Genomic DNA, 26,700 nt, shown 5'->3' on the forward strand with positions numbered 1-26,700 from the left:
TTACTACACTTATTATTTGTAGGCTTGTACTGTGCACTTAAGTGTAGGAGTTGCCTGAAACCCTAGTTACATAAACTCAGGATTCCTTTTTGAGATGGATACTAATATGCTAGGTCGAGTAGCTGCTTTGCTAATTAGGGATCTCGGTAGAAGTCGAGTGATTTTTTACCACTCGCGCGAGGTCAAGAATTGGTTGTATCCATTTTGATAACAAAATGATGATGGTATGTGGACACGGATCCATGGGGATGCGTTGTCTACGAGACAAAATTGGAATAAGAATTAACGTGCGAATACTTGTGTCAAGCGTTTGAACGTACTAAACACATGTCGGGAAATATGGTAACCTATAAGCCTAGTACCTGATTGAACCCGCTCGCAGATTTTACTCCTCACTGGACCTGAGACGGAGTCTCCCATGCCAGATTATGGTGGGTACAAGTGCGGCCGTTGCACGGTGGCAGCCGGGGACAATTGGAGCATTGTACGCCAAGGCCGTGAGCCCTGTTCTATTGCCAGAGAATCGATGGGGACGGTTGATATGTGTGGGGACGGAGTGCCCCTACATGTTGTGTGTTTAGGTTTGCCTTGCATGGTTAAAACTCGATTCGAATCGTCTGCTTCTCGCAGCTAATGAGACTGCTTGATCCATTGTACTGCATTGAGTAAAAAGTGGAAATGAGGTTACTTTCAAAATCGCTATATTGAAGATATGAGAAGAGATGAAAACTTCAAAAATTTGAGAAGCCTAGCAGAATTGCATATGACGCTTGTCAAAACAGATAAGATTCTTCGGTATGACATTGTATACAAACTTTTCAAAATGGTGCTGGTTCTTCCTGTTACAACCGTTGGTGTTTAAAGAATAATCATCTTATGACCTATTCTTTGTTGCCTGAGTTTTGTGTATGTTTAATTATATGCTATATATTTTATATATTATAAAACTATACTTTTATGTGAATTAATTATATATGCCTAAAGGCTACTAAGATAGAGGACATAAATTGTCTTTAGCTCTAGTCAAATTTTGAATACTCATTTTTTAAATCCTGGCCTTGCCCTTGCCTATGGTTATCCATTGACATAGTAGCTCGACAAAGAGCCACACGCCCCGTCCTTCAAGCTCACTCGGACTCGCGTGATTTTTTTCTTTACTTAAGGAAGCAAATATTTTTTTTTTGTTCAGACTGTCTCCGACAGTTGAAGGGCGGGCCTGGTGCAGCGGTAGAGCCTACCGTCTGTAACCGGAAGCAAATATTATGCGGGTAAGGCTTAACGCTTAAAGATACCCTTCCCCAGGCCCCGCACAGTAGCCTACGGCACTGGGTACGCCCTTTGTCTCCGGCAGTTAGTGTAAAATAGGGGATACATAACTATAGATGATACTGTTTGATACTATTTACTAGAATTTGAAATAGAAGATAAGATATAAGATGTGCTTGCTTGAGATAAACCGGCAGGTGCTACAGCAGTAGATAGGGATGGAGGAGAGTAAGATCGTAGGAAGAAGAAATACCAGAGAGCAGTGGCCAACAGCCTGCTCTGCTGTTCCTGCGAAGTGGAACTGCAACCGCCACCACGGGCCCCACCGCGGCAAATCGCCACCGACCCAGAGAATGGAGACTGGAGCCGTCTCCTCCTGTCCTCCCGAGACCCGACTCAACTTTTTCTCTGCACGCCACTGCCAATTCCCCGCCAGCAGCAGAAATCACACTCCGCTTCATCTTCCGCTGGATCCCTAGTCTACGCCGGCCTAACGCCTTGGGACCTCCGCTGCTGTTCTCTCGCCGGTCATTTTTGGTTCAGGGGCTGATCGCTTGATCGGATCGGTGTCGCAGCCCTATACATCATACATGACGACGCCCGGCTCCTGTCCTGCGACAACCGCCGCCACCCACCCTCCCATGTGCGCCGCTAGCGCCGCAGGTAGGTCCCCTCCCAATCTTCCTCTCTTGAGCCGCTTGTGCGTTTCGCTCCTTCTTGGGCGGCAGACCCCAAAAATGTCCCAATTCTACTTTCGGGCAGGTGGATCGCAAAAAATGGTGCGTCCGCGACTAGTGCTCTTCGGGGACTCCATCACCGAGCAGTCCTTCCGCCCCGGTGGCTGGGGTGCCGCACTGGCTGATACCTACTCGCGCAAGGTATTCAAGTATATCCGTCCGTCCCCTTCCCTTTCATGTCTGATACATCAAATTGTTTTGTTTACCTCCGGTAAATGCATTGTTTGCTTTGCTTGTTTCAGCAAATTGTAAGTCTTAGATCTCAATTTACGAGTCCAAGTATTGTGAGGTACAATCAGTGCTTGTCAACATTTGTGCCTTGTATAAATCTTGTGAAACATTTTATTCCTTTTTAGTTTTTGGAAGTTGCAAATACCAATGTGCAAGTTAAAGTCTTTTTTTACAAATACCCTTACCGCTTGTTCAACTCTTGCAAGTTTTATTTGGTTTCATATTGGGCCTGTTTGGTTCAGCTTTTTTCTGACCAGCTTTTCTCAGAATCTGGCTGTGGGGAGAATCTGGCTGTGTAGAGAATCTGTGTATCATTAGGATTACGTGTGGATGAAGATAAAGGTGTCCGTAGGACTCAGGATCTAGAAAGTGACGAATTCCTACTATTGCAACGACTCAATCGATTATGTGTTTATGTTGATTTTGAATGATTTTTATCCAAACGAATTTTATAGAAGCTGACTGAAAAGCTGAGTGTTTGGCAGTCCGCAACAGCTTTTGGCGGCCAGAAGCTCCAAAAAGCTGAAACAAACAGGGGCTTTGCCTTGTGCCTATCAAATGCATATATCATGTAGCCTCCAATGGCGCCTAGCTTGTCCCATGTGCCATGGACGCGGTAGAGTAGAGGTGCTTAATTACATAGCTTGTGCCAAGGCTCACCCGAGTATGAAAATCGTATGAGACAGCAATGTTATCCAAACTCAAGCAAAATGTCTCAGTCTTGACAAATGAATATGCTGAACTCTAAGGAACTACTTGTTAGCCAAAGTGCCAAACCCTTGAGGAGGGATTATTTGGATATTGGAACCTTATAAAGTTTGCAGATGTTAGATTGTATGAAATGCAGCTAGGTGTTTGAAACCTCACCCCTAATGTTTAGGTGGGTTTTTGCCATTTTCCTTCTTACTTTTCCTTATTAATGTACATAATATCTGATTTTTTTTGTGTCAGGCTGATGTAGTTGTCAGAGGCTATGGTGGATACAACACAAGATGGGCTCTTTTCTTAGTACATCACATCTTTCCGCTGGTAAGACAGCTCCATCCAGCCTATAGCAACATGATGTTTGTCCATATATTGCTGTAAAGTTAGTGTGTTGCCATACATATTGATGTGCGGCAAATCGCCATATGCCTTGTAGGATGGTTTAGCACCCCCTCTTGCAACCACTATTTTCTTTGGAGCAAATGACGCAGCCCTGTTAGGAAGAACTGGCGAGCGACAACATGTTCCAGTTTCAGAATATAAAAATAATCTCAAAATGATTGTTAATCATTTGAAGGTATTTTCAGTACAATTTTTATTTGTTAAAGTTAGCTGGCTATTGTGGTGACCTTGTTTTCTCTGTCTTGAGGACTCAAGTGTGTTGAATCAGTTATATGAAAAATCTTACATTCTATAACATACAATATGGCGAACAGTGAAGCAGTGCATCTGTAAATAGAGACATGGTAAACTCATGAATCTCATGTATATTAGGAAGAGCGACAGGTTTGATGTTGTGAACAAAATGTGTCTGTTAAGTGGCATAGCCTAAGTTGGATGAATCATGCATGTGTAGTTAGTGAAAAGGAAGTAAGACTAGATTGTCTATTATATTATCCATTTCCTATTGTAGACCCTTCTATTTAGATTGAATCTTGAGAATAACATTTTTGACTTTGCTAACATGGGGCATGGTTCTTACCACCTCTGTTCACCTAAACGGTCGTTTAGCCCATTTAAACACCGTGTAAACGCTACACGGTGGTATGTCGTTTCCATTTAATTGTCTGTTTAGCTTGTTTAATTGGTCATGTAGCCCGTTTAATGGTCCATTTAGCCTAATGGCTAAACAGTAGGTGACTGACTCTTTACCGTTTAGGAAAACATTGCTCACCCCTATGCCACAATGATTGATACCCAAGAGTATTATATATAATAGTTAGTCAAAGTTAGTTTCAAATGCAATCATCAAAAGGTAAGGCTTAAATCTTGGTACGTGTTTAGTAAATGGGAATTTTGTACCAATTGCCATTCGTTAAACTTATTTTGCAATCTAATTTTTACTGTAACTGCAATTCAAGATTGTCAATGCAGGATTGTTCTAATTCCATGGTTATTGTGCTTATTACGCCACCTCCAATTGATGAAGAAGGAAGAGAAAGATTTGCACGGTTGGTGCAATGTCTCGCTGAACTCATTTAAATGCATGATGCTTTTACTTCATTATGATTAAAAAATGTTAAATGAATTTTAGTGTGTAGCTACTAGATAATAGTTAGACTGCACTTCTATTTTCTTGTGACACTACTTTTGTGTACTTATATGCTGAAGTGAACAATAATATCTCCTTTTTTGTCTATCAGTTTCATTCACTTAGCTCCCTCCTTGCATGGGAGCTTTGAGCATTTACTGTGTCCCTGTATTTCTTGGTTACCTAGACTGTAATTATGAAAAAATGGGTTTTTCTTTTTGTCATGTCTCTGTGTAGGAACCATTAGGTTTCATTTGACATAAAGTTTACCATATGCATTACATGGACCTTACCAATTCTGATTACCCCAAAGGTCACTTTATGGACAGAATGCGAGGAAGCTACCTGAAAGGACAAATGAAATGGCTGGGGTCTATGCTGGTTATTGCGTCGAACTAGCTAGAGAAATGTGTATACCCTGTGTTAATATCTGGTCAAAGATGCAGGAGACAGAAGGATGGCAGAAACTTTACCTAAGGTAATACTCAATGTTGAGACGTTATTTGTTTTTTGTACATATGTTATTTATTGCATTTATTTCTTGACTGTGTATGCAAGTGTAATAAATATAATTTACAGAAGTTTCTATCCTTATAGCCATTTTTCTTAATCGTATACATCATTAAATTCCAAAGGATAGATGTTTTGTTTATGTTAAAATTCAATCTTGAAAGAAAACTGAGTCCATCAAATGTTGTGTTTGTGTTGTTTCCCACTAATCTTAAGGGCGTACCCAGTGCCGTAGGCTTCCCGCACTGTGCGGGGTCTGGGCAAGGGTATCTTTAAGCGCCAAGCCTTACCCGCATAATATGCAGAGGCTGGGGCTCGAACCCGGGACCTTCCGGTTACAAGACGGTAGGCTCTACCGCTGCACCAGGCCCGCCCTTCTTCCCACTAATCTTAAGATTGTGCTAATTTTCTTTCAATGAAATCTACCTTTGTTTTTTTTCATCTGTAGTTTATAGATCTTCAATTTGTTTGTTTCGTTGGTTTCCCATGGCGGCTTGCAAAATGTTGGCTTTATAGTATGGCTGATAGGAGGTTTAATGGGGTTAAGATGAATTTTGTGCATGAATGCCATCCATATATTTGTGAAGACTCAACCATGAATGTATCGATAAATTTGGGAGGTGAACTGTCATGACCTGTCAGGGCCCAAGGGGGCGGCGACAAGGAGCAGCAGTAAGGAGCGCATGTCGAAGGATATGAAGATTAGTTGAGATTATCTAGAAGATTAGTTAAGATTATCTAGGAAGGTTATCAGTTAGTAGTTTGTTGAGAGTTTTTAGGAGAGTTTTAAGGAGATAAGGATCTCTAGATATATAGGGGCGGCTAGCCGGCCAGCCGACCTATTTATGTAATCAATGGATGAGAAATAAAGTAAGCAAGAATTAGAAGGGAGAAACGCTCCTCTTGCTCGACCATGGGCAGATGCCTCGGCCGGCCTCCCTAGTGCCCCCTAACCTAGTCGTCGCTCTCTAATCCACGGAGACACACCCTGTGAACAATAACCGTGACTGTAGCACCGCAGCGTCATTGGCAGGGCAGTACAACGCCGCCTCCACCACCAGCTCCCAACCATCGATCCCCCTCTCCAATCACTCACCGATCTGCAACCATAACATTTGGTATCGGATAGCTTGGGTTTCGATCCAATCCCATGGCTTCTGCTGCCAATTTCGCGGCGTCGTCTTGACAATTGGCGTCCCCATCTCCATGGGCTGCGCCGCATGCCACCTTCGTCACGTTGTCCTGGCAACCAGCATCCCCATCTCCATGGGCTTTGTCGCATGCAACCTTTGTCACATCGTCTTGGCAATCGGCGACCCCATCTCCATGGGCATCACCACCTGCCAATTTTGTCACCACATCCTGGACGCCGACGTACCCATCTCCAGGGGCAGCGCCAAATTTTGTCACATCATCTTCGCTGACGGCTTCTCCCCATGGGCAACGCCACTAGGGGAAGCCATGACTCAGCCATCACCATCTTCATTGATGGTGGACTTGTGGCTCTCACTCTTAGTGGTTGAGCAGGGGCTGCTGCAAATCAAAGCAGCAATGCAACATGAGCGGCAGCTGGCGTCGTCCGCAAGGCTCTAGACGTCGGCAACTGTGGTCCTACAGGCTGTTGCTTGTGGCTTGCTTGCACGACGGAGAGTGTGGGAGATGCGCTGGCAGACGCTCGAGGCAGCCTTAGTGGTGATTAACCTCGACACACGGGGACACGACCTCGCCCTGTCGGGCGGCCATCAGCAGCCGCGCTGGCCCGCTGTCTCCAAGTGCAAGCTTGGTGCGTGTCCTGCGGGCGGTGAACTTCAACTTTATGGCAGCGACAGTAAGGAAGGCGCTCCCCTCGTCGTCGGCAAGGGTGCACTGCTTAGCGCCACCACATTCCGCTAGCGGTTGGTCATTGTTGCGACCTACTCTAGGTGGCCATCCATGTGCTCCCCTTTTGTCTAGAACTCCAGATGGCGTCCATGGGATCTAGGTGGTTGCACATGTGCAAGTCCAATGCGTGGAGGGTGTCCGCCTTATCTTATGGGGTCAAAAAAATTCAGGTTCGGAATAATAAAATAAGCCGAGATGAAAAAAGCTTGTCTTCTAGGTTTTTGGTTTTGGGTCAAGTAGAGCCGGTCTTTGGGCACCCGTTATGCTGCAGCTCGAGGACGAGCTACTTGTCCAGGAGAGGTGTAGTGTCAGGACCTGTCAGGGCCCAAGGGGGCAGTGACAAGGAGCAGCAGCAAGGAGCGCAGGTCAAAGGATAAGAAGATTAGTTGAGATTATCTAGGAAGATTATTAGTTACTCCATCCGTCCCAAAATATAAGGCGTAACCATTTTTTGTTTTTGTCCCACAATATAAGGTGTACTCTATGCACATGTACATCGATGCAGTGGTATAGAGAGAATTAAATGCATTTCTTGGTTTTTGAACCAGAGGTGGTTACGCCTTATATACTGGGATGGAGGGAGTAGTAGTTTGCTAAAAATTTCATTGCTAGTTTATTTGTTGGTGATCAGTTGGCTCTTACCCATGACCAGAAACATGAGCTTCTCTTCGATTTCTATGATAATCTTCTTGGATGAGCTGGGCAAAGGCAGTTTTCTCTTGATTTGGGAGCCTTCCATAGTAATGCAATTGATCTCAACTCCCTTGAGCCCCCGTTTCTGAAATGGAAGTTCAACAAACTATTGCTTGTCTGCCGGCAGATAAGGCTCTGGGGCCTGACGGGTTCACATGCTGTTTTTATAAGTCGTGTTGGCGCATATTAAATCTGATCCTATGTTAGCTCTTCTCTTCAGCAAGGAAATCCCCAGAAGTTGTGGCCGCTCAATTCTTCTTATTTGACTCTTATCCCCAAGAATTTGGATGCTTCTTCCCCTGGTGATTACAGGCCCATAAGGCCATAAGCTTGATCCATAGTTTTGCTAAGTTAGTCACCAAGGTTTTGGCCAAAAGACTTGCTCCTCACCTGGCCAAGCTTATCTGGGCCAATCAATGTGCTTTGATAAAGGGACGGTCGATTCATGACAACTATATGTTGGTGTACAATTCTATCAAAGCCCTCCAAAAAAGAAGATGGCCAACATTTTCCTCAAGTTAGATATCTCTAAAGCTTTTGATTCAATCTCCTGGGCCTTTTTGATTGAGGTTTTTGTTCATTTGGGTTTCGGTCTTGGATGATGCAATTTGATCTCAAATCTTCTAGCAACCTCCTCCACTTAGGTGCTCCTTAATGGTTCCCTGGGCGATTTCATTACACACCGTAAGGGGCTGCGTCAGGGCGACTCCCTCTTGCCTTTGCTTTACATCTTGGTTATTGATGTTCTAAGCAGTCTCTTTGGTAAGGCTGAAAGTATGGGTCTTCTACATTCTCTGGGCAGCAGCAATGTTAAGAATAGAATCTCTATTTATGCCGATGACGTGGTGCTGTTTATTAAACCTGAGGTGGAAGATTTGAGTTGTACCAAGACCATTTTAGATTGTTTTGGTGAAGCTTCGGGATTGAGAGTCAATATGCAAAAGAATTCTGCTATTCCTATAAGTTGTAGTGCTGATGTGAAGCAAGTCATCTCTAATTCCCTTTAGTGAACAATTGGGTCATTCCCTTGCAAATATCTTGGGCTCCCCATCTCCAACCAGAAGCTGAGAAGGTCTCACCTCTTGGATTGGGTGGAAAAGATTGCTGATAGGCTTCCCAACTGGAAGGCTAATCTCCTTAACCTTGCTGGAAGAACAACCCTGGTGAAATCTGTTTTATCTACCATTCCGGTTTACCTGTTAATTGCTCTGAATGTTCCAAATTGGGTGATTAAAGCCATTGATAAAGTCCGGAGGGCTTTCCTTTGGAAAGGGATGAAGGAGGTTAATGGAGGTAGTAGCTGTTTGGTGGCTTGGATAAGGTGACTAGACCTCTTAGCCTTGGAGGCCTTTGTGTCCCGAATCTTCGCTATATGGGATGGGCTTTACAACTTAGATGGCTTTGGTTTAAAAAAGCAGACCCCTCTAGACCCTGGAACAGATTGAAGTTTCCTGTCCCGAAGCAAGTTCGTGATTTCTTTTCAATCTCAGTGGTGACCTTGGTTGGTAATGGGCAGAACACGATTTTCTGGAAAGATCGATGGCTCAATGGGGGCACTATTGCTGATATGGCTCCAGAGGTGGTTGTTGCCGTTGCTCCTAAGGTGGCATGCTCTAAAACATTTGCTCAATGCCTCCCTAACAGAGGCTGGGTTAGTGACATCAAGCCGGTGCTCTCCATATCTGGTATCTAACAATATCTCCTTTGGGATTTATTGGAGAATGTGTACCTCACTAATGAAGAAGATCAACATCTTTGGAGGCACAATTCAAATGGGACCTTTTCTTCCAATTATTGTTATCGTGCCTTTTTCAGGGGGTCTATCACTTTTGAACCCTTGAAAAGACTTTGGAAGTCTTGGGCCCCACAGAAATACAAGTTTTTCCTTTGGTTAGCATTGAGAAACAAATGCTGGACAACTGATAATCTAGGGAAAAGAGGACTGCCGCACCCGGATAGTTGCCCCTTGTGCGACTAGGAGAGTGAAACGGTGCAGCACAACCTCACTAGCTGTGTCTTCGCCCGACAATTCTAGTTTCACCTCTTTTCTTCTCTAGGGATGGGTCACCTCTCCCATAGGACTGAAGATGATTCGTTAGAGGAATGGTGCAGGAGGACCAACTCACTAGCATCAGTGTAAGGAAAGAACAACAAAATGGGATCAATAGTGCCATCATTTTCGGTGCCTGTCATGGCCGGGCGTTACGGCCGGACATACAATAGGCGTCGCCGAGATATGCGACGCGCAGCGGAACGCGCGGCGCGCACAGCAGGCGCGCGAGATGAGGAAAGTCCGGAAGAGGAAGGTCCGGCAGGGGGCTAAGATAAGGGAATAGCCTTCCATGAATAAATCCTTCCTATTATGGAGATAGCTTTCTATAAATAAAACCTTCCTAGTATTAGTAGTTCTTTCCTGTTATGAGATCCTAAATTAGTGGGCTGATGGCCTTATATATGATGTAACCGCACTTGAAATAAGCAAGCAAGAAATACCCCTTCCTATTCTCCTCTCTTCTCTCAAGCCTGCGGTTGGGGAGTTCTCACCCCACCGGAGAAGACGGACGACTACGAGCTGCGTAGCCGAGGTCCAGCCAGTCAGGGGTTCAACGCCCTTGACAACTTGGTATCGGGATCCCGGTGTTCCTCGCCTACTTGTTCCACGACGTCATCACCAAGCTCCGCCACCTTCTGCGCTGCGCCTGCCATGGAGGATGACCTCAAGACCACCGTGAAGCAACTCGCCAGGGCCGTCCAACTCCTCCAAGCCACCGCCGAGGCCAACGCCAAGGCAATCCACGCGCTGTCCTCCGATCCATCGTTGTCCGCAGGCCACCGCCACCCAACCGGCGAGCACCACAACGATCGGCCGCCCCGGTTCCAAAAGATGGACTTCCCGCGTTTCAATGGCAAGTCTGATCCGCTCATCTTCATCAACCGTTGTGAGTCCTATTTCCATCAACAACGTACCATGGCAGAGGAGAAGGTTTGGATGGCCTCCTACAACCTCGAAGATGTGGCCCAGCTGTGGTACATCCAGCTGCAGGAGGACGAGGGCACACCACGCTGGGGCCGTTTCAAGGACCTCCTCAACTTGCGGTTTGGGCTGCCCCTCCGCTCGGCGCTGTTGTTTGAACTCGCCGAGTGCTGGCGTTCGGGGACCGTGAAGGAATATTCGAATCGTTTCCAGGCCCTCCTTCCTCGCGTGGGCCGGCTTGACGAGGCCTAGCGCGTCCAGCTGTACACTGGCGGTCTGCTTCCGCCGTTGAGCCACGCAGTCCGCATCCACAACCCGGAGACGCTTGTGATGGCAATGAGCTTGGCGCGCCAGGTCGAGTTGATGGAGACCGACAGGTAGGCGCTGGCTCCAACTCGCCCTGGCCAGCGCGGTCTTCTCCCGAACCTGGCGCCGCGCCCAGCGCTGGCCGCGCCTCTTCCACCGCTCGCGCTCCCGGTGCCACCGGTGGGCGTCTCCACGGGCCGTGGCGCGGGCAACCAGCGGCGGCTGACCCCGGAGGAGCAGGCTGAGCATTGTCGCCTGGGGCTCTGTTTTAATTGTGATGAAAAATATTCCCGTGGCCACAACAGATTCTGCAGGCGCATCTTCTTCGTTGACGGGGTGGAGATCGACAACACCGACGACGCTACGGCCGGGGCTGACAACGAGGCACCTTGCTTCTCCTTGCAAGTGGCCGGGGTGGCCATGGCGGACACCATGCAGATCACGGTGGTGCTTGGGGCCACATCACTCGTCGCACTCCTCGATTCCGGCAGCACGCACAACTTCATCTCCGAAGAGGCGGCACGACGCTCTGGCTTGCCGCTACGCCAGCGGCCCTGTCTCACGGCCATGGTCGCCAATGGCGAGCGGATCACCTGCGAGGGCATCATCCGCGACGCGCCCCTCCTCATCGATGGTGCCCTGTTTCCGGCAGACCTCTTTGTTATGCCGCTAGCTGGGTACGACGTCGTCCTTGGCACCAAGTGGCTCGGCGCGCGGGGACCCATCGTCTGGGACCTCGCTCGCCGGCGCATGTCGTTCCAGCACGAGGGCCACACAATCTGCTGGCAAGGCATGCCGTCGTCAACTGCTCCGCGGATCCAGGCAACCGTGACCGTGGCCGCGGACGCCCTCCTAGACGAGCTATTGGGTGCCTTCGACGACATCTTCGCTGAGCCAACCGATCTACCTCTAGCCCGGGGTTGCGACCACCGCATCATCCTCAAGCCCGATGCTGCCCCGGTGGCGGTGCGGCCGTACAGGTACCCGGTCGCCCACAAGAATGAACTCGAGCGGCAGTGTGCCGCCATGATTGAGTAGGGCATCGTCCGCCGCAGCGACTCACCGTTCTCCTCGTCGGTCCTCCTCGTCAAGAAATCGGACGGGTCGTGGGGCTTTTGCGTGGATTACCGCGCCCTGAATGCGCTCACCGTCAAGGACGCTGTCAGAGAGGAAATTCTCCGGCCGGGTGGCGGAACGCACCCGCCCTAAATCCTAAGATGAGGAGGGGCCTAAGCGTTTTGCCTGTCTACTAAGCGATGAATGAGCACAAGAACAAACAAGGGTTTAGAGTGGTTCGGGCCGCCGGAGCGTAATACCCTACTCCACTGTGTGATGTATTGAGCTTGAGAGCTTGTATGAACTTGTGAGCCTGAGCTGGGTCTAAGTGTGTCTGAGTCCGTCTTGTAACACCGTGTGCCCTCCCTTTTATAGCTCAAGGGGGGCACGTACAAGGGTACTGAGCCCCGACATGCGGGCCCAGGGACATAACGAATGTAATACTTGGAGCAACTGATCCTGGTCGCCAGTGCAATCTCCTTGTGCCCTGATATCCGCGGTCTGCGTAGCATTGGCGTGCAGCGGAAACTTCCCTGGTCACGTACGAGTGATGATGAGCACATTGTATGCCGCGGCACGGTTGTACTACCTGCCACCGGAATGGACAGGCACGCCGCCTGCAGGATGGCCTGGTTGCTGCCCGCCAGCGGAGTGGATAGGGCTCATTTAATGCTGAGGCGGCACATCACCTGCCAGCGGAGTGGACAGGGCTCATTCAATGCTGAGGCGGCACATCGCCTGCCAGTGGAGTGGACAGGCGGCGCGCCTTGTCCGCATTAAATGCAAAGGCCGCGCGGCCCAGAGGCCTTACGTCTGGCTTCGCCCGCTTGCTTACGTCACGGGCAGTAGGCCACGTGGCAGCATCGGGGAGTGGGAGCGCACGCGGTATGGTTCGGACACGTGTCAGCACCGGACCCCCGCCTGGTCTTGATTAAGGCGTGGGTATTCTTTGCCTTGGAATCCCGGGACCCTACTGTGAGTGGCCCGGACCCCTCCTCCCTGAGGGGTCCGGGACCCGTCCCAGGGGTCTGGTTTGTACCTGTGGAGGTCCTGAACCTCGCCCGGAGGTCCGGGCTGTGCATCCAGGGGTCCGACACTTTCCCGTGAGGGTCCGGACCTACTGTTGCCACCTTGGAGTATATCGTCTCCTCTGGCTACGTGGCGGCCCCGGAGCCGCCCACGTGGAGGGGTCGGGTGCTGTTCACCGCGCGACTAGAGATAACCGCGCGGGCACCGTGTCTTCATACTGTAGCAGGGGTACCCCTGATTCAGGGTACCGACAGACGCCTTTCCCATTCCGGTGGTCGACGAGCTACTCGACGAGCTCCACGACGCGCGCTTCTTTACCAAGCTTGACTTACGGTCGGGTTACCATCAAGTGCGGATGCGGGCTGAGGATGTGCACAAGACCGCGTTCCGTACTCATGATGGCCTGTACGAGTTCCTGGTGATGGCGTTCGGCCTCTGCAACGCCCCGGCCACATCCCAGGCGCTCATGAACGATGTTCTCCGGCCGTTCCTCCGTCGGTTCATCCTCGTGTTCTTTGATGACATTCTAATTTACAGCAAGACGTTGGCCGACCACCTGTGCCACCTCCGTGCTGTCTTTTCCGAGCTTTGGCACCACCAACTCTTCGTCAAACGCACCAAGTGCGCTTTCGGCGCCACCTCAGTCGCGTACCTCGGCCATGTCATCTCCAAGCCAGGTGTCGCCATGGATCCGGCCAAGGTGCAGGCCATCCATGAGTGGCCAGTTCCACGTTTGGCTCGGGCGGTCCGCGGCTTCCTCGGCTTGGCAGGATACTATCGCAAATTCGTCCACAATTTCGGGACCATCGCCAAGCCCCTAACTACCCTTGTTAAGAGGGACGATTTCGAGTGGTCCGAAGCGGCAGCAACGGCTTTCGACGCCCTCAAGGCGGCGATCTCCTCCGCCTCGATCCTCGCCGTGCTGGACTTCGCAAAGCCATTCATCGTCGATTGTGACGCCTCGTCACACGGCTTCGGCGCGGTCCTCGTCTAGGAGGGCCACCCGGTGGCGTTCTTCAGCAGGCCGGTAGCGCCACGACACCGCGCCCTCGCCGCCTACGAACGCGAGCTCATCGGCCTGGTCCAAGCCGTTCGCAATTGGCGGCCGTACCTCTAGGGGCGTCGCTTCCTCGTCAAAACCGATCACTACAACTTGAAGTTCCTGCTCGATCAGCGCCTCGCGACGATCCCTCAGCATCATTGGGTGGGCAAACTTCTGGGCTTCGACTTCACCGTCGAATACAAGCCCAGGGAGGCGAACGTGGTGGCCGACGCGCTCTCCCGCCGCGACACACCGGAGGAAAAGACCGTCTTGGTCCTGTCGGGACCACGTTTCGACTTCATCACGCGTCTTCGGCAAGCACAACTCACCGACCCGGCCCTCGTCGGCATCCGCGATGAAGTGCGCGCGGGCTCTCGTGGGGCCCCATGGGCGGTGGTCGACGACATGGTGCAGTATGTCGGCCGCCTCTACATCACGCCTGCGTCTCCTCTCCTACACGAGATCCCGAGGGCTGTGCACGAAGAGGGCCATGAAGGGGTACAACGCACTCTCCACCGACTCCGGCGTGATTTCCATTCTCCTAACATGAAGCAGGTGGTACAAGACTTTGTTCGCGAATGTGTCACGTGCCAGCGCTACAAGTCGGAGCACCTGCAGCTGGCCGACCTTCTCCCTCTGCCAGTACCACAGGGTGTGTGGTCGGACATCGCCATCGACTTCATCGAGGCACTTCCGCGCGTGAGGGGCAAGTCGGTCATCCTCATCGTGGTCGATCGGTTCAGCAAATGTGCCCACTTCATCCCGCTCGCCCACCCGTACTCCGTCGAGTCCGTCGCCCAAGCTTTCTACGCCGACATCGTCCGTCTTCATGGAGTGCCGCAGTCCATTGTGTCAGATCGCGACCCGATCTTCACGTCGACATTTTGGCGCGAGCTCATGCGCTTGGTGGGCACCAAGTTACACATGACGACGACCTTCCACCCGTAGTCAGATGGGCAGTCCGAGGCGGCCAACAGAGTCATCATGTACCTTCGCTGCCTCACGGGCGATTGTCCGCGTCACTGGCTGCAGTGGCTCCCATGGGCGGAGATCGTCTTCAATACGGCGTACCAAAGTTCGCTTCGGGATACCCCGTTCCAGGTCGTCTACAGGCGCGACCCACCAACCATCCGGTCCTATGAGCCGGGCGACACACGGGTGGCGACTGTTGCCAAGAACATGGAGGAACGCCAGGAATTTCTCGCCCATATCCGCGCTCGTCTCGAGCAAGCTTAGGCGGTTTAGAAACAACACTACGACAAGGCTCATCGTGAGGTTTCCTACAAGGTTGATGATTGGGTGTTGCTCCGACTTCGCCAGCGACCGGTTGCGTCGCTGCCCCACGCCACCACCGGCAAGCTCAAGCAGCGCTACTTCGGGCCCTACCGCATCACCGTGCTAATCAACGAGGTGGCTGTCCGCCTCGCTCTTCCACCTCAGGCTCGCATGCACGACGTGTTTCATGTAGGTCTCCTGAAGAAGTTCCATGGCGCTCCACCAGAGGCTCCATCGCCCCTTCCACTAGTCCACCACAGCGCCATTATTTCAGAGCCGGAACGCGCTGTCCATCAGCGCGCCGCTCGTGGCGTCCAGCAGATCCTGGTACAGTGGACGGGACAATCCCCTGCATCGGCCACCTGGGAAGATATCGAGCCATTCCGCGCCAAGTATCCCGCACTTCAGCTCGAGGACGAGATGCCTCTCGAGGAGGGGAGAGATGTCATGGCCGGGCGTTACAGCCGCACATACACTAGGCGTCACCGAGATATGCGACGCGCAGCGGAACGCGCGGCACGCACAGCAGGCGCGCGAGATGAGGAAGGTCCGGAAGAGGAAGGTCCGACAGGGGTCTAAGATAAGGGAATAGCCTTCCATGAATAAATCCTTCCTATTATGGAGATAGCTTTCTATAAATAAAACCTTCCTAGTATTAGTAGTTCTTTCCTGTTATGAGATCCTAAATTAGTGGCCTCATGGCCTTATATATGCTGTAACCGCACTTGGAATAAGCAAGCAAGAAATACCCCTTCCTATTCTCCTCACTTCTCTCAAGCCTGCGGTTGGGGAGTTCTCACCCCACCGGAGAAGACGGACGACTACGAGCTGCGTAGTCGAGGTTCGGCCAGTCAGGGTTTCAACGCCCTTGACAGTGCCTGGTGCCTATGGCTGCAGAGGAATAGAACTGTTTTTGATGGGGATCTTCCCTCCATCCAGAAGGTACAACAACAGTTCAATGATGAACTTGCTTGCTGGATCATGGCTAGCGCGAAAGGTTTGGGTCAGCTTGGGCTAGATTGCTTCATGAGAAGTGTCGGATCGAGCCCTTTTGCTCTCATGTAATCCTTTTCCTTTCTTCTCTTTTGTTTGTTTGTTTTTCTTCTCTCTTTTTTCTTTTATTTTGTTTGGGTTGTGACCCCGTTGTATGGTTTTTTCTCTCTCTCTCTATCTAATACAAAGATGCACAACTCTCCTGCGCGTTCGAGAAAAAGAGTTTTTAGGAGAGTTTTAAGAAGATAAGGATCTCTAGTTAGATAGGGGCGGCGAGCTGGCCAGCCTACCTATTTATGTAATCAATGGATTGGAAATAAAGTAAGCAAGAATTAGAAATGAGAAACCCTCCTCTTGCTCGGTCGTGGGCAGAGGCCCTGGTCGGCCTCCCTAGCGCCTCCTAACCCTAGCCGTTGCTCTCTAACCCGCGCAGACCCACCCTGCGAACAGTAACCCTAAACCATGAACTGTAGCCGCGACCGTAGCGCATCGGCGTCATTGACGGGTACTGTTCACGCGTGAACAGCGCGCCGCCTCTACCAGCAGGTCCTAACCATCGACCCCCTTTCCAATCCCTCACCGATCTGCAACCATAACACGAACAATTTCACTTTTTTGGTTTGCGAAATTAGTTATTTTGCTGGCAATGCAGAGTAGCTTGATTATTTGGTCTTGCGCGAAGAGAACATTGTTTTTGTGAACCCTATACATTTCATTGTTTCAAGGTAATGCAAGTTTCTGCAATTACGATTGCCCAGATCTTGTTCTTGTTTAAACGTAATTCTATTTATTGTACTTCAAATCTAGAAACTGTTGCTAAACCTCCAACATAGCTGTAATCTCGGACACCATTTACTTTCCATGCTTTACCAGCAGACACCTAGCCAGAACCTGGTACCATGGTGAAATGATTCTGTTCTGATCCTGCAGTGACGTTTTGATCCTGCAGTGACGGTCTGCATCTGACACAGGAAGGAAACGCAGTTGTCCACAAGGAGGTTGTCGAAGCATTGAGAAATGCTGGTTTCAAAGCTGAACAGATGCCGTACGACTTTCCTCATCACTCCAAAATAGATGGCAGTTGTCCAGAAAAGGCCTTCCAATGAAATGATTTCGAGTTGTGTGATGTTTTGGAGTTTTGGATCCTGCATTGAAGATTACGATAACGTCCAATGACATGAGCTTGAGCTGTTACATTTTGGGAGTTTGAAATCTTGCGTATATTTTGGAGTTTGAGATCCTGCATTGAAGATTGTAATTTCCTCCGTGCAAAATTAAGGACCTAGGCTTCTCCAAGATGCTGGTGTTGCTTCTTCTACACTTACATTTTCTGGATTAAGACATGTTAGCTTCCATTTCTCGTTATTGTGGTGGATGGTTTGGATATTGAACGAATTGAATATTCGGATATCATGGTGTTCTGAAGATACCGGATACAGATCTGGATGACTGGATACAGAAACGGATACTGATATGTAGATAGTTGATTAGTTGTCACTTACCCTATATAGCTATCAATTACCTCTAAAAAATATATAATATTAGGTCTAGCTATCACTTAGTATATGTTTATTAAAAATATAATCACACAAGCGAGTAATATAGCATTTGCTAATAATTCTCTATTTGTGCAGTTACAAGAAAATGTCATATTTTAAATAGAACTAGTTGATTGTCCGTGTGTTGCGACGGTTTACAACAATATCCACGTAAACTATCCACCAAAAAAATTCAAGATTTTTTATTGATTGTCTCAGCTCTCCGTATAATATATATTTTTTTGATTTGGCTAACTGATGTTATTGTTTATATCGTGCAACATGTCATGGTACAACACAACCATTGAAGTGTGCGATTAGAAGAGAGTTCACAACGACTGACACAACCATTGAAGTGTGCGATTAGAAGAGAGTTCACAACGACTGACTGAACGAACAAAGATTAAAAAATGACATAATTTCACCATACATAGACCAAATAAGAAAGTTTGTGAGCTCAAGTTTCTAAAATAAGTCACATAAATTCAAACTTATAAAAAAGATGGATCAAAATATGGAGTGATTGCTAAAGTCAGGTACCAATAAAAACTGGATGCGCTCCATATAAATTATGCTACTTCGTAGCAATTACTGACGTTTAAAACCAAGAAATAACCTTTCATTTTACTGTTAGTGTGACAAATCATTATTGCTCCATCCAATTCAGCAACCTCAGACACCATGAAGTCCATTGCGCTAATGTGGTCTCAGAAACGACCTAATGCTTGCAAGAGCCAAGAATGTCATGCCGTGCTTGGGCTGTAGCTTCGGCCCGTATTGCTAGTCCGGCTCGACACGATTATTATTTTTTTTATTTTACAAAAACGTATATATATATATATATAGTGAAAGTCGCCTAGAGGGGGGGGTGAATAGGGCGAAACTGAAATCTACAAATATAAACACAACTACAAGCCGGGTTAGCGTTAGTAATAAAGAAACGAGTCCGCGAGAGAGGCCCAAAACAAATCCCAAGCGAATAAGCAAGTGAGACACGGAGATTTGTTTTACCGAGGTTCGGTTCTTGCAAACCTACTCCCCGTTGAGGAGGCCACAAAGGCCGGGTCTCTTTCAACCCTTCCCTCTCTCAAACGATCCACGGATCGAGTGAGCTTTCTCTTCTCAATCACTTGGAACACAAAGTTCCCACAAGGACCACCACAAGTTTGGTGTCTCTTGCCTCAATTACAAGTGAGTTTGATTGCAAAGAAGGATCAAGAAAGAAGAAAGCAATCCAAGCGCAAGAGCTTGAAAGAACACAAGCAAATCACTCTCTCTAAGCACTATGGTGTTGTGTGGAATTTGGAGAGGATTTGATCTCTTTGGTGTGTCTAGAATTGAATGCTAGAGCTCTTGTAGTAGTTGAGAAGTGGAAAACTTGGATGTAATGAATGGTGGGGTGGTTGGGGTATTTATAGCCTCAACCACCAAACATGACCGTTGGCTGGGCTGTCTGCTCGATGGCGCACCGGACAGTCCGGTGCACACCGGACAGTCCGGTGCCACCTGCCACGTCAACATTGCCGTTGGATTCTGATCGTTGGAGCTTCTGACTTGTGGGCCCGCCTGGGTGTCCGGTGCACACCGGACATCTACTGTTCCTTGTCCGGTGTGCCAGTATGGGCACGCCTGCCATCTGCGCGCGCAGAGCGCGCATTAAATGCGCGGCAGAGAGCCGTTGGCGCGGAGATAGCCGTTGCTCTGGAGTCGCACCGGACAGTCCGGTGAATTATAGTGGACTAGCCGTTGGAGCTTCCCGAAGCTGGCGAGTTCCTGAGGCCGATCACCCTTGGCGCACCGGACACTGTCCGGTGTACACCGGACAGTCCGGTGAATTATAGCCGAGTCGCCTCTGTAAATTCCCGAAGGTAGCGAGTTTGAGTCTGAGTCCCCCTGGTGCACCGGACATGTCCGGTGGCACACCGGACAGTCCGGTGCGCCAGATTAGGGGTGCCTTCGGTTGCCCCTTTGCTCCTTTGTTGAATCCAAAACTTGGTCTTTTTATTGGCTGAGTGTGAACCTTTTATACCTGTATAATCTATACACTTGGGCAAACTAGTTAGTCCAAAGATTTGTGTTGGGCAATTCAACCACCAAAATTATTTAGGAACTCGGTGTAAGCCTAATTCCCTTTCAATCTCCCCCTTTTTGGTGATTGATGCCAACACAAACCAAAGCAAATATAGAAGTGCATAATTGAACTAGTTTGCATAATGTAAGTGTAAAGGTTGCTTGGAATTGAGCCAATATTAATACTTACAAGATATGCATGGATTGTTTCTTTCTTAGATAACATTTTGGACCACGCTTGCACCACATGTTTTGTTTTTGCAAATTCTTTTGTAAGTCCATTTCAAAAAAATCTTTTGCAAATAGTCAAAGGTAAATGAACACGAGTTTGCAAAGCATTTTCAAGATTTGAAATTTTTCTCCCCCTGTTTCAAATGCTTTTCCTTTGACTAAACAAAACTCCCCCTAAAGGAGATCCTCCTCTTAGTGTTCAAGAGGGTTTTGATATATCATTTTTGAAATACTACTTTCTCCCCCTTTTGAACACAATAGGATACTAATTGATAAATACTTCTTGGAAAACACTAAGTTTTTGAAATTGGTGGTGGTGCGGTCCTTTTGCTTTGGGCTCATTTCTCCCCCTTTTTGGCATGAATCGCCAAAAATGGAATCATTAGAGCCCTTGAAGTGCTATCTTCCCCTTTGGTCATAAATAAGTGAGTTAAGATTATACCAAAGGCGAGGTCCTTTTCTTTGATGCTCATTTCTCCCTAAAGAATAGAGAGAGTTGCTTGGAGTGATGGCGAAGTATGAGTTTACGGAGTGGAAGCCTTTTTCTTCGCCGAAGACTCTAATTCCCTTTCAATGTACCTATGACTGCTTTGAAATAGACTTTGAAAACACATTAGTCATAGCATATAAAAGAAACATGATCAAAGGTATACTTGAGTGCTATGTGTGCAAACTAGCAAAAGAAATTTCTAGAATCAAGAATATTGAGCTCATGCCTAAGTTTGGTAAAAGTTTGTTCATCAAGAGGCTTGGTAAAGATATCGGCTAATTGATCTTTAGTATTAATGTATGCAATCTCGATATCTCCCTTTTGTTGGTGATCCCTAAGAAAATGATACCGAATGGCTATGTGCTTAGTGCGGCTATGCTCGACGGGATTGTCGGCCATTTTAATTGCACTCTCATTATCACATAGCAAAGGGACTTTGGTTAATTTGTAACCGTAGTCCCGCAAGGTTTGCCTCATCCAAAGTAGTTGCGCACAACAATGACCTGCGGCAATGTACTCGGCTTCGGCAGTGGAAAGAGCGACCGAATTTTGCTTCTTTGAAGCCCAAGACACCAAGGATCTCCCCAAGAACTGGCAAGTCCCCGATGTGCTCTTCCTATTAATCTTACACCCCGCCCAATCGGCATCCGAATAACCAATCAAATCAAATGTGGATCCCCGAGGGTACCAAAGCCCAAACTTAGGAGTATAAGCCAAGTATCTCAAGATTCGTTTTACGGCCGTAAGGTGGGATTCCTTAGGGTCGGATTGGAATCTTGCACACATGCAAACGGAAAGCATAATGTCCGGTCGAGATGCACATAAATAAAGCAATGAACTAATCATCGACCGGTATACCTTTTGATCTACGGACTTACCTCCCGTGTCGAGGTCGAGATGCCCATTGGTTCCCATGGGTGTCTTGATGGGCTTGGCATCCTTCATTCCAAACTTGCTTAGGATGTCTTGAGTGTACTTCGTTTGGCTAATGAAGGTGCCCTCTTGGAGTTGTTTTACTTGGAATCCTAAGAAATACTTCAACTCCCCCATCATAGACATCTCGAATTTCTGTGTCATAATCCTACTAAACTCTTCACATGTAGACTCGTTAGTAGACCCAAATATAATATCATCAACATAAATTTGGCATACAAACAAGTCATTTTCAAGAGTTTTAGTAAAGAGTGTAGGATCGGCTTTTCCGACTTTGAAGCCATTAGCAATGAGGAAATCTCTAAGTCATTCATACCATGCTCTTGGGGCTTGCTTGAGCCCAAAAAGCGCCTTAGAGAGCCTATAGACATGGTTAGGGTACTCACTGTCTTCAAAGCCGGGAGGTTGCTCAACGTAGACCTCTTCCTTGATTGGTCCATTGAGGAAGGCACTTTTCACGTCCATTTGATAAAGCTTAAAGCCATGGTAAGTAGCATAGGCTAATAATATGCGAATTGACTCAAGCCTAGCTACGGGTGCATAGGTTTCACCGAAATCCAAACCTTCGACTTGGGAGTATCCCTTGGCCACAAGTCGAGCTTTGTTCCTTGTCACCACACCATGCTCATCTTGCTTGTTGCGGAAGACCCATTTGGTTCCTACAACATTTTGGTTAGGACGTGGAACTAAATGCCATACCTCATTTCTAGTGAAGTTGTTGAGCTCCTCTTGCATTGCCACCACCCAATCCGAGTCTTGTAGTGCTTCCTCTACCCTGTGTGGCTCAATAGAGGAAACAAACGAATAATGTTCACAGAAATGTGCAACACGAGATCTAGTAGTTACCCCCTTATGAATGTCGCCGAGGATGGTGTCGACGGGGTGATCTCATTGGATTGCTTGGTGGACTCTTGGGTGTGGCTGCCTTTGCTCTTCATCCTCCTTGTCTTGATCATTTGCATCTCCCCCTTGATTATTGCCATCATCTTGAGGTGGCTCATTTGCTTGATCTTCTACTTCATCAACTTGAGCCTCTTCCTCATTTTGAGTTGGTGGAGATGCTAGCGTGGAGGAGGATGGTTGATCTTGTGCATGTGGAGGCTCTTCGGATTCCTTAGGACATACATCCCCAATGGACATGTTCCTTAGCGCTATGCATGGAGCCTGTTCTTCACTTATCTCATCAAGATCAACTTGCTCTACTTGAGAGCCGTTAGTTTCATCAAACACAACGTCACATGAGACTTCAACTAGTCCAGTGGACTTGTTAAAGACCCTATATGCCCTTGTGTTTGAGTCATAACCAAGTAAAAAGCCTTCTACAGTCTTAGGAGCAAATTTAGATTTTCTACCTCTTTTAACAAGAATAAAGCATTTGCTACCAAAGACTCTAAAATATGAAATGTTGGGCTTTTTACCGGTTAGGAGTTCATATGATGTCTTCTTGAGGATTCGGTGTAGATATAACCGGTTGATGGCGTAGCAAGCGGTGTTGACTGCCTCCGCCCAAAACCGATCCGAAGTCTTGTACTCATCAAGCATGGTTCTTGCCATATCCAATAGAGTTCGATTCTTCCTCTCCACTACACCATTTTGTTGTGGAGTGTAGGGAGAAGAGAACTCATGCTTGATGCCCTCTTCCTCAAGAAAGCTTTCAATTTGAGAGTTCTTGAACTCCGTCCCGTTGTCGCTTCTTATTTTCTTGATCCTTAAGCCGAACTCATTTTGAGCCCGTCTCAAGAATCCCTTTAAGATCTCTTGGGTTTGAGATTTTTCCTGTAAAAAGAATACCCAAGTGAAGCGAGAATAATCATCCACAATAACTAGACAGTACTTACTCCCGCCGATGCTTATGTAAGCAATCGGGCCGAATAGGTCCATGTGTAGGAGCTCCAGTGGCCTGTCGGTCGTCATGATGTTTTTGTGTGGATGATGGGTACCAACTTGCTTCCCTGCTTGACATGCGCTACAAATCCTGTCTTTCTCAAAATGAACATTTGTTAATCCTAAAATGTGCTCTCCCTTTAGAAGCTTATGAAGATTCTTCATCCCAACATGGGCTAGTCGGCGGTGCCAGAGCCAACCCATGTTAGTCTTAGCAATTAAGCATGTGTCGAGTTCAGCTCTATCAAAATCTACCAAGTATAGCTGACCCTCTAATACACCCTTAAATGCTATTGAATCATCACTTCTTCTAAAGACAGTGACACCTACATCAGTGAATAGACAGTTGTAGCCCATTTGACATAATTGGGATACGGAAAGCAAATTGTAATCTAATGAATCAACAAGAAAAACATTGGAAATGGAATGGTCAGGTGATATAGTAATTTTACCCAATCCTTTGACCAAACCTTGATTTCCATCCCCGAATGTGATAGCTCGTTGGGGATCTTGGTTTTTCTCATATGAGGAGAACATCTTTTTCTCCCCTGTCATGTGGTTTGTGCACCCGCTGTCGAGTATCCAACTTGAGCCTCCGGATGCATAAACCTACAAAACAAGTTTAGTTCTTGACTTTAGGTACCCAAATGGTTTTGGGTCCTTTGGCATTAGACACAAGAACTTTGGGTACCCAAACACAAGTCTTGGAGCCCTTGTGTTTGCCCCCAACATATTTGGCAACTACTTTGCCGGATTTGTTAGTCAAAACATAAGATGCATCAAAAGTTTTAAATGAAATGTTATGATCATTTGATGCACCAGGAGTTTTCCTTTTAGGCAACTTAGCATGGGTTGGTTGCCTAGAGCTAGATGTCTCACCCTTATACATAAAAGCATGATTAGGGCCAGAGTGAGACTTCCTAGAATGAATTCTCCTAATTTTGCTCTCAGGATAGCCGGCAGGGTACAAAATGTAGCCCTCGTTATCTTGAGGCATGGGAGCCTTGCCCTTAACAAAGTTAGACAAGTTCTTAGGAGGGGCATTAAGTTTGTCATTGTCTCCCTTTTGGAAGCCAATGCCATCCTTAATGCCAGGGCGTCTCCCATTATAAAGCATGCTACGAGCAAATTTAAATTTCTCATTTTCTAAGTTGTGCTCGGCAATTTTAGCTTCTAGTTTTGCTATATGATCATTTTGTTGTTTGATTAAAGCCATATGATCATGAATAGCATTAACATCAACATCTCTACATCTAGTACAGATAGATACATGCTCAACAATAGATGTAGAGGGTTTGCAAGAATTAAGTTCAACAATCTTAGCATGAAGAATATCATTTTTATCTCTAAGATTGGAAACTGTAACTTTGCAAACATCATAATCTTTAGCCTTAGCAATCAAATTATCATTTTCTACTCTAAGGCTAGCAAGAGAAATATTCAATTCTTCAATCCTAGCAAGCAAATCATCATTATTATTTTTAGGATTGAAAGTTGAAACAATGCAAACATGAGAATCAACCTTAGTATTTAAACTAGCATTTTCATTCCTAAGGTTGTCAATCATCTCACGGCAAGTGCTTAGCTCACTAGATAATTTTTCACATTTTTCTACTTCTAGAGCATAAGCCTTTTTAACCTTAACATGTTTCTTGTTTTCTTTAATTAGACAATCCTCTTGGGAGTTCAAAAGGTCATCCTTTTCATGAATAGCACTAATCAATTCATTTAATTTTTCTTTTTGCTCCATGTTAAGATTGGCAAAGAGAACACGCAAACTATCCTCCTCATCACTATCATTATCATCACTAGAAGACTCATATTTAGTGGAGGAGTTAGATTTAACCTTCTTTCGTTTGCCGTCCTTTGCCATGAGGCACTTGTGGCCGACGTTGGGGAAGAGAAGTCCCTTGGTGACGGCGATGTTGGCGGCGTCCTCGTCGTCGGAGGAGTCGCTTGAGCTTTCGTCGGAATCCCACTCCCGACAAACATGGGCATCGCCGCCCTTCTTCTTGTAGTACTTCTTTTTCTCCTTTCTTCTCCCCTTCTTGTCGTCGCCTCGGTCACTGTCACTTGATATAGGACATTTAGCAATAAAATGACCGGGCTTACCACACTTGTAGCAAACCTTCTTGGAGCGAGACTTGTAATCCTTCCCCCTCCTTTGCTTGAGGATTTGGCGGAAGCTCTTGATGACGAGTGCCATTTCCTCATTGTCGAGCTTGGAGGCGTCTATTGGTTGTCGACTTGGTGTAGACTCCTCCTTCTTCTCCTCCGTTGCCTTGAATGCAACGGGTTGAGCTTCGGATGTGGTGGCGTCATCAAGCTCGTTGATCTTCCTCGAGCCTTCGATCATGCACTCAAAACTCACAAAATTCCCGATAACTTCCTCGGGGGTCATTTTAGTATATCTAGGATTACCACGGATTAATTGAACTTGAGTAGGGTTAAGGAAAATAAGAGATCTTAGAATAACCTTAACCATCTCGTGGTCATCCCACTTTACGCTCCCGAGGTTGCGTACTTGATTCACCAAGGTTTTGAGCCGGTTGTACATGTGTTGTGGCTCCTCCCCTTTGCGAAGCCGGAACCGACCGAGCTCCCCCTCGATCGTTTCCCGCTTGGTGATCTTGGTGAGCTCGTCTCCCTCGTGCGCGGTTTTGAGCACATCCCAAATCTCCTTGGCGCTCTTCAACCCTTGTACTTTGTTATACTCCTCTCTACTTAGAGAGGCGAGGAGTATTGTTGTTGCTTGAGAGTTGAAGTGCTCGATTTGGGCCACCTCATCCTCATCATAGTTCTCATCCCCTACCGACGGTACCTGTGCACCAAACTCAACAACATCCCATATACTTTTGTGGAGCGAGGTTAGATGAAATCGCATTAAATCGCTCCACCTAGCGTAATCTTCACCATCAAAAGTTGGTGGTTTGCCTAATGGGACGGAAAGTAAAGGTGTATGTTTGGAAATGCGAGCGTAGTGTAGGGGGATCTTACTATACTTCTTGCGCTCTTGGCGCTTAGAAGTGACGGAGGGCGCATCGGAGTCGGAGGTCGATGTTGATGAAGTATCGGTCTCGTAGTAGACCACTTTCCTCATCCTCTTGTGCTTGTCACCTTTCCGATGCGGCTTGTGGGAACAAGATTTTTCCTTCTTCTCTTTGTGGTGAGAAGAGGAAGACTTTTTCTCCTTCCGTTTGGAGGAGTTCTTCTTCTTCTCCTTCCTCTTGGTGCGGGACTCTTCCGATGAAGTGCTCCCGTGGCTTGTAGTGGGCTTTTCGCCGGTCTCCATCTCCTTCTTGGTGTGATCTCCCGACATCACTTC

The 26,700-nt window shown here is 47.5% G+C and overlaps 1 protein-coding gene across 12 annotated transcripts; it reads left to right on the forward strand.

Moving 5' to 3' along the window:
* The first annotated feature begins 1,468 nt into the window (after nucleotides 1-1,468).
* LOC100284574 (uncharacterized) lies at nucleotides 1,469-17,667 on the forward strand. 12 transcript variants are annotated; one of them, XM_035964830.1, is made up of 7 exons: nucleotides 1,469-1,929; nucleotides 2,029-2,144; nucleotides 3,186-3,263; nucleotides 3,376-3,516; nucleotides 4,314-4,390; nucleotides 4,784-4,948; nucleotides 17,106-17,667. In XM_035964830.1, the coding sequence occupies exons 1-7, from the start codon at nucleotides 1,857-1,859 to the stop codon at nucleotides 17,149-17,151; spliced, it is 696 nt and encodes a 231-aa protein (XP_035820723.1). In that variant the 5' UTR covers nucleotides 1,469-1,856; the 3' UTR covers nucleotides 17,152-17,667. The 12 variants fall into 12 exon arrangements, 9 of the variants coding, with proteins under 9 accessions (XP_035820723.1, XP_035820726.1, XP_035820725.1 ...); XM_035964833.1 differs by having other exon boundaries at nucleotides 17,160-17,667; XM_035964832.1 differs by having other exon boundaries at nucleotides 17,201-17,667.
* The last annotated feature ends 9,033 nt before the right edge of the window (nucleotides 17,668-26,700 follow it).

Source organism: Zea mays, chromosome 2 (genome assembly GCF_902167145.1).
Source record: "Zea mays cultivar B73 chromosome 2, Zm-B73-REFERENCE-NAM-5.0, whole genome shotgun sequence".
Classification (NCBI taxonomy): domain Eukaryota; kingdom Viridiplantae; phylum Streptophyta; class Magnoliopsida; order Poales; family Poaceae; genus Zea; species Zea mays.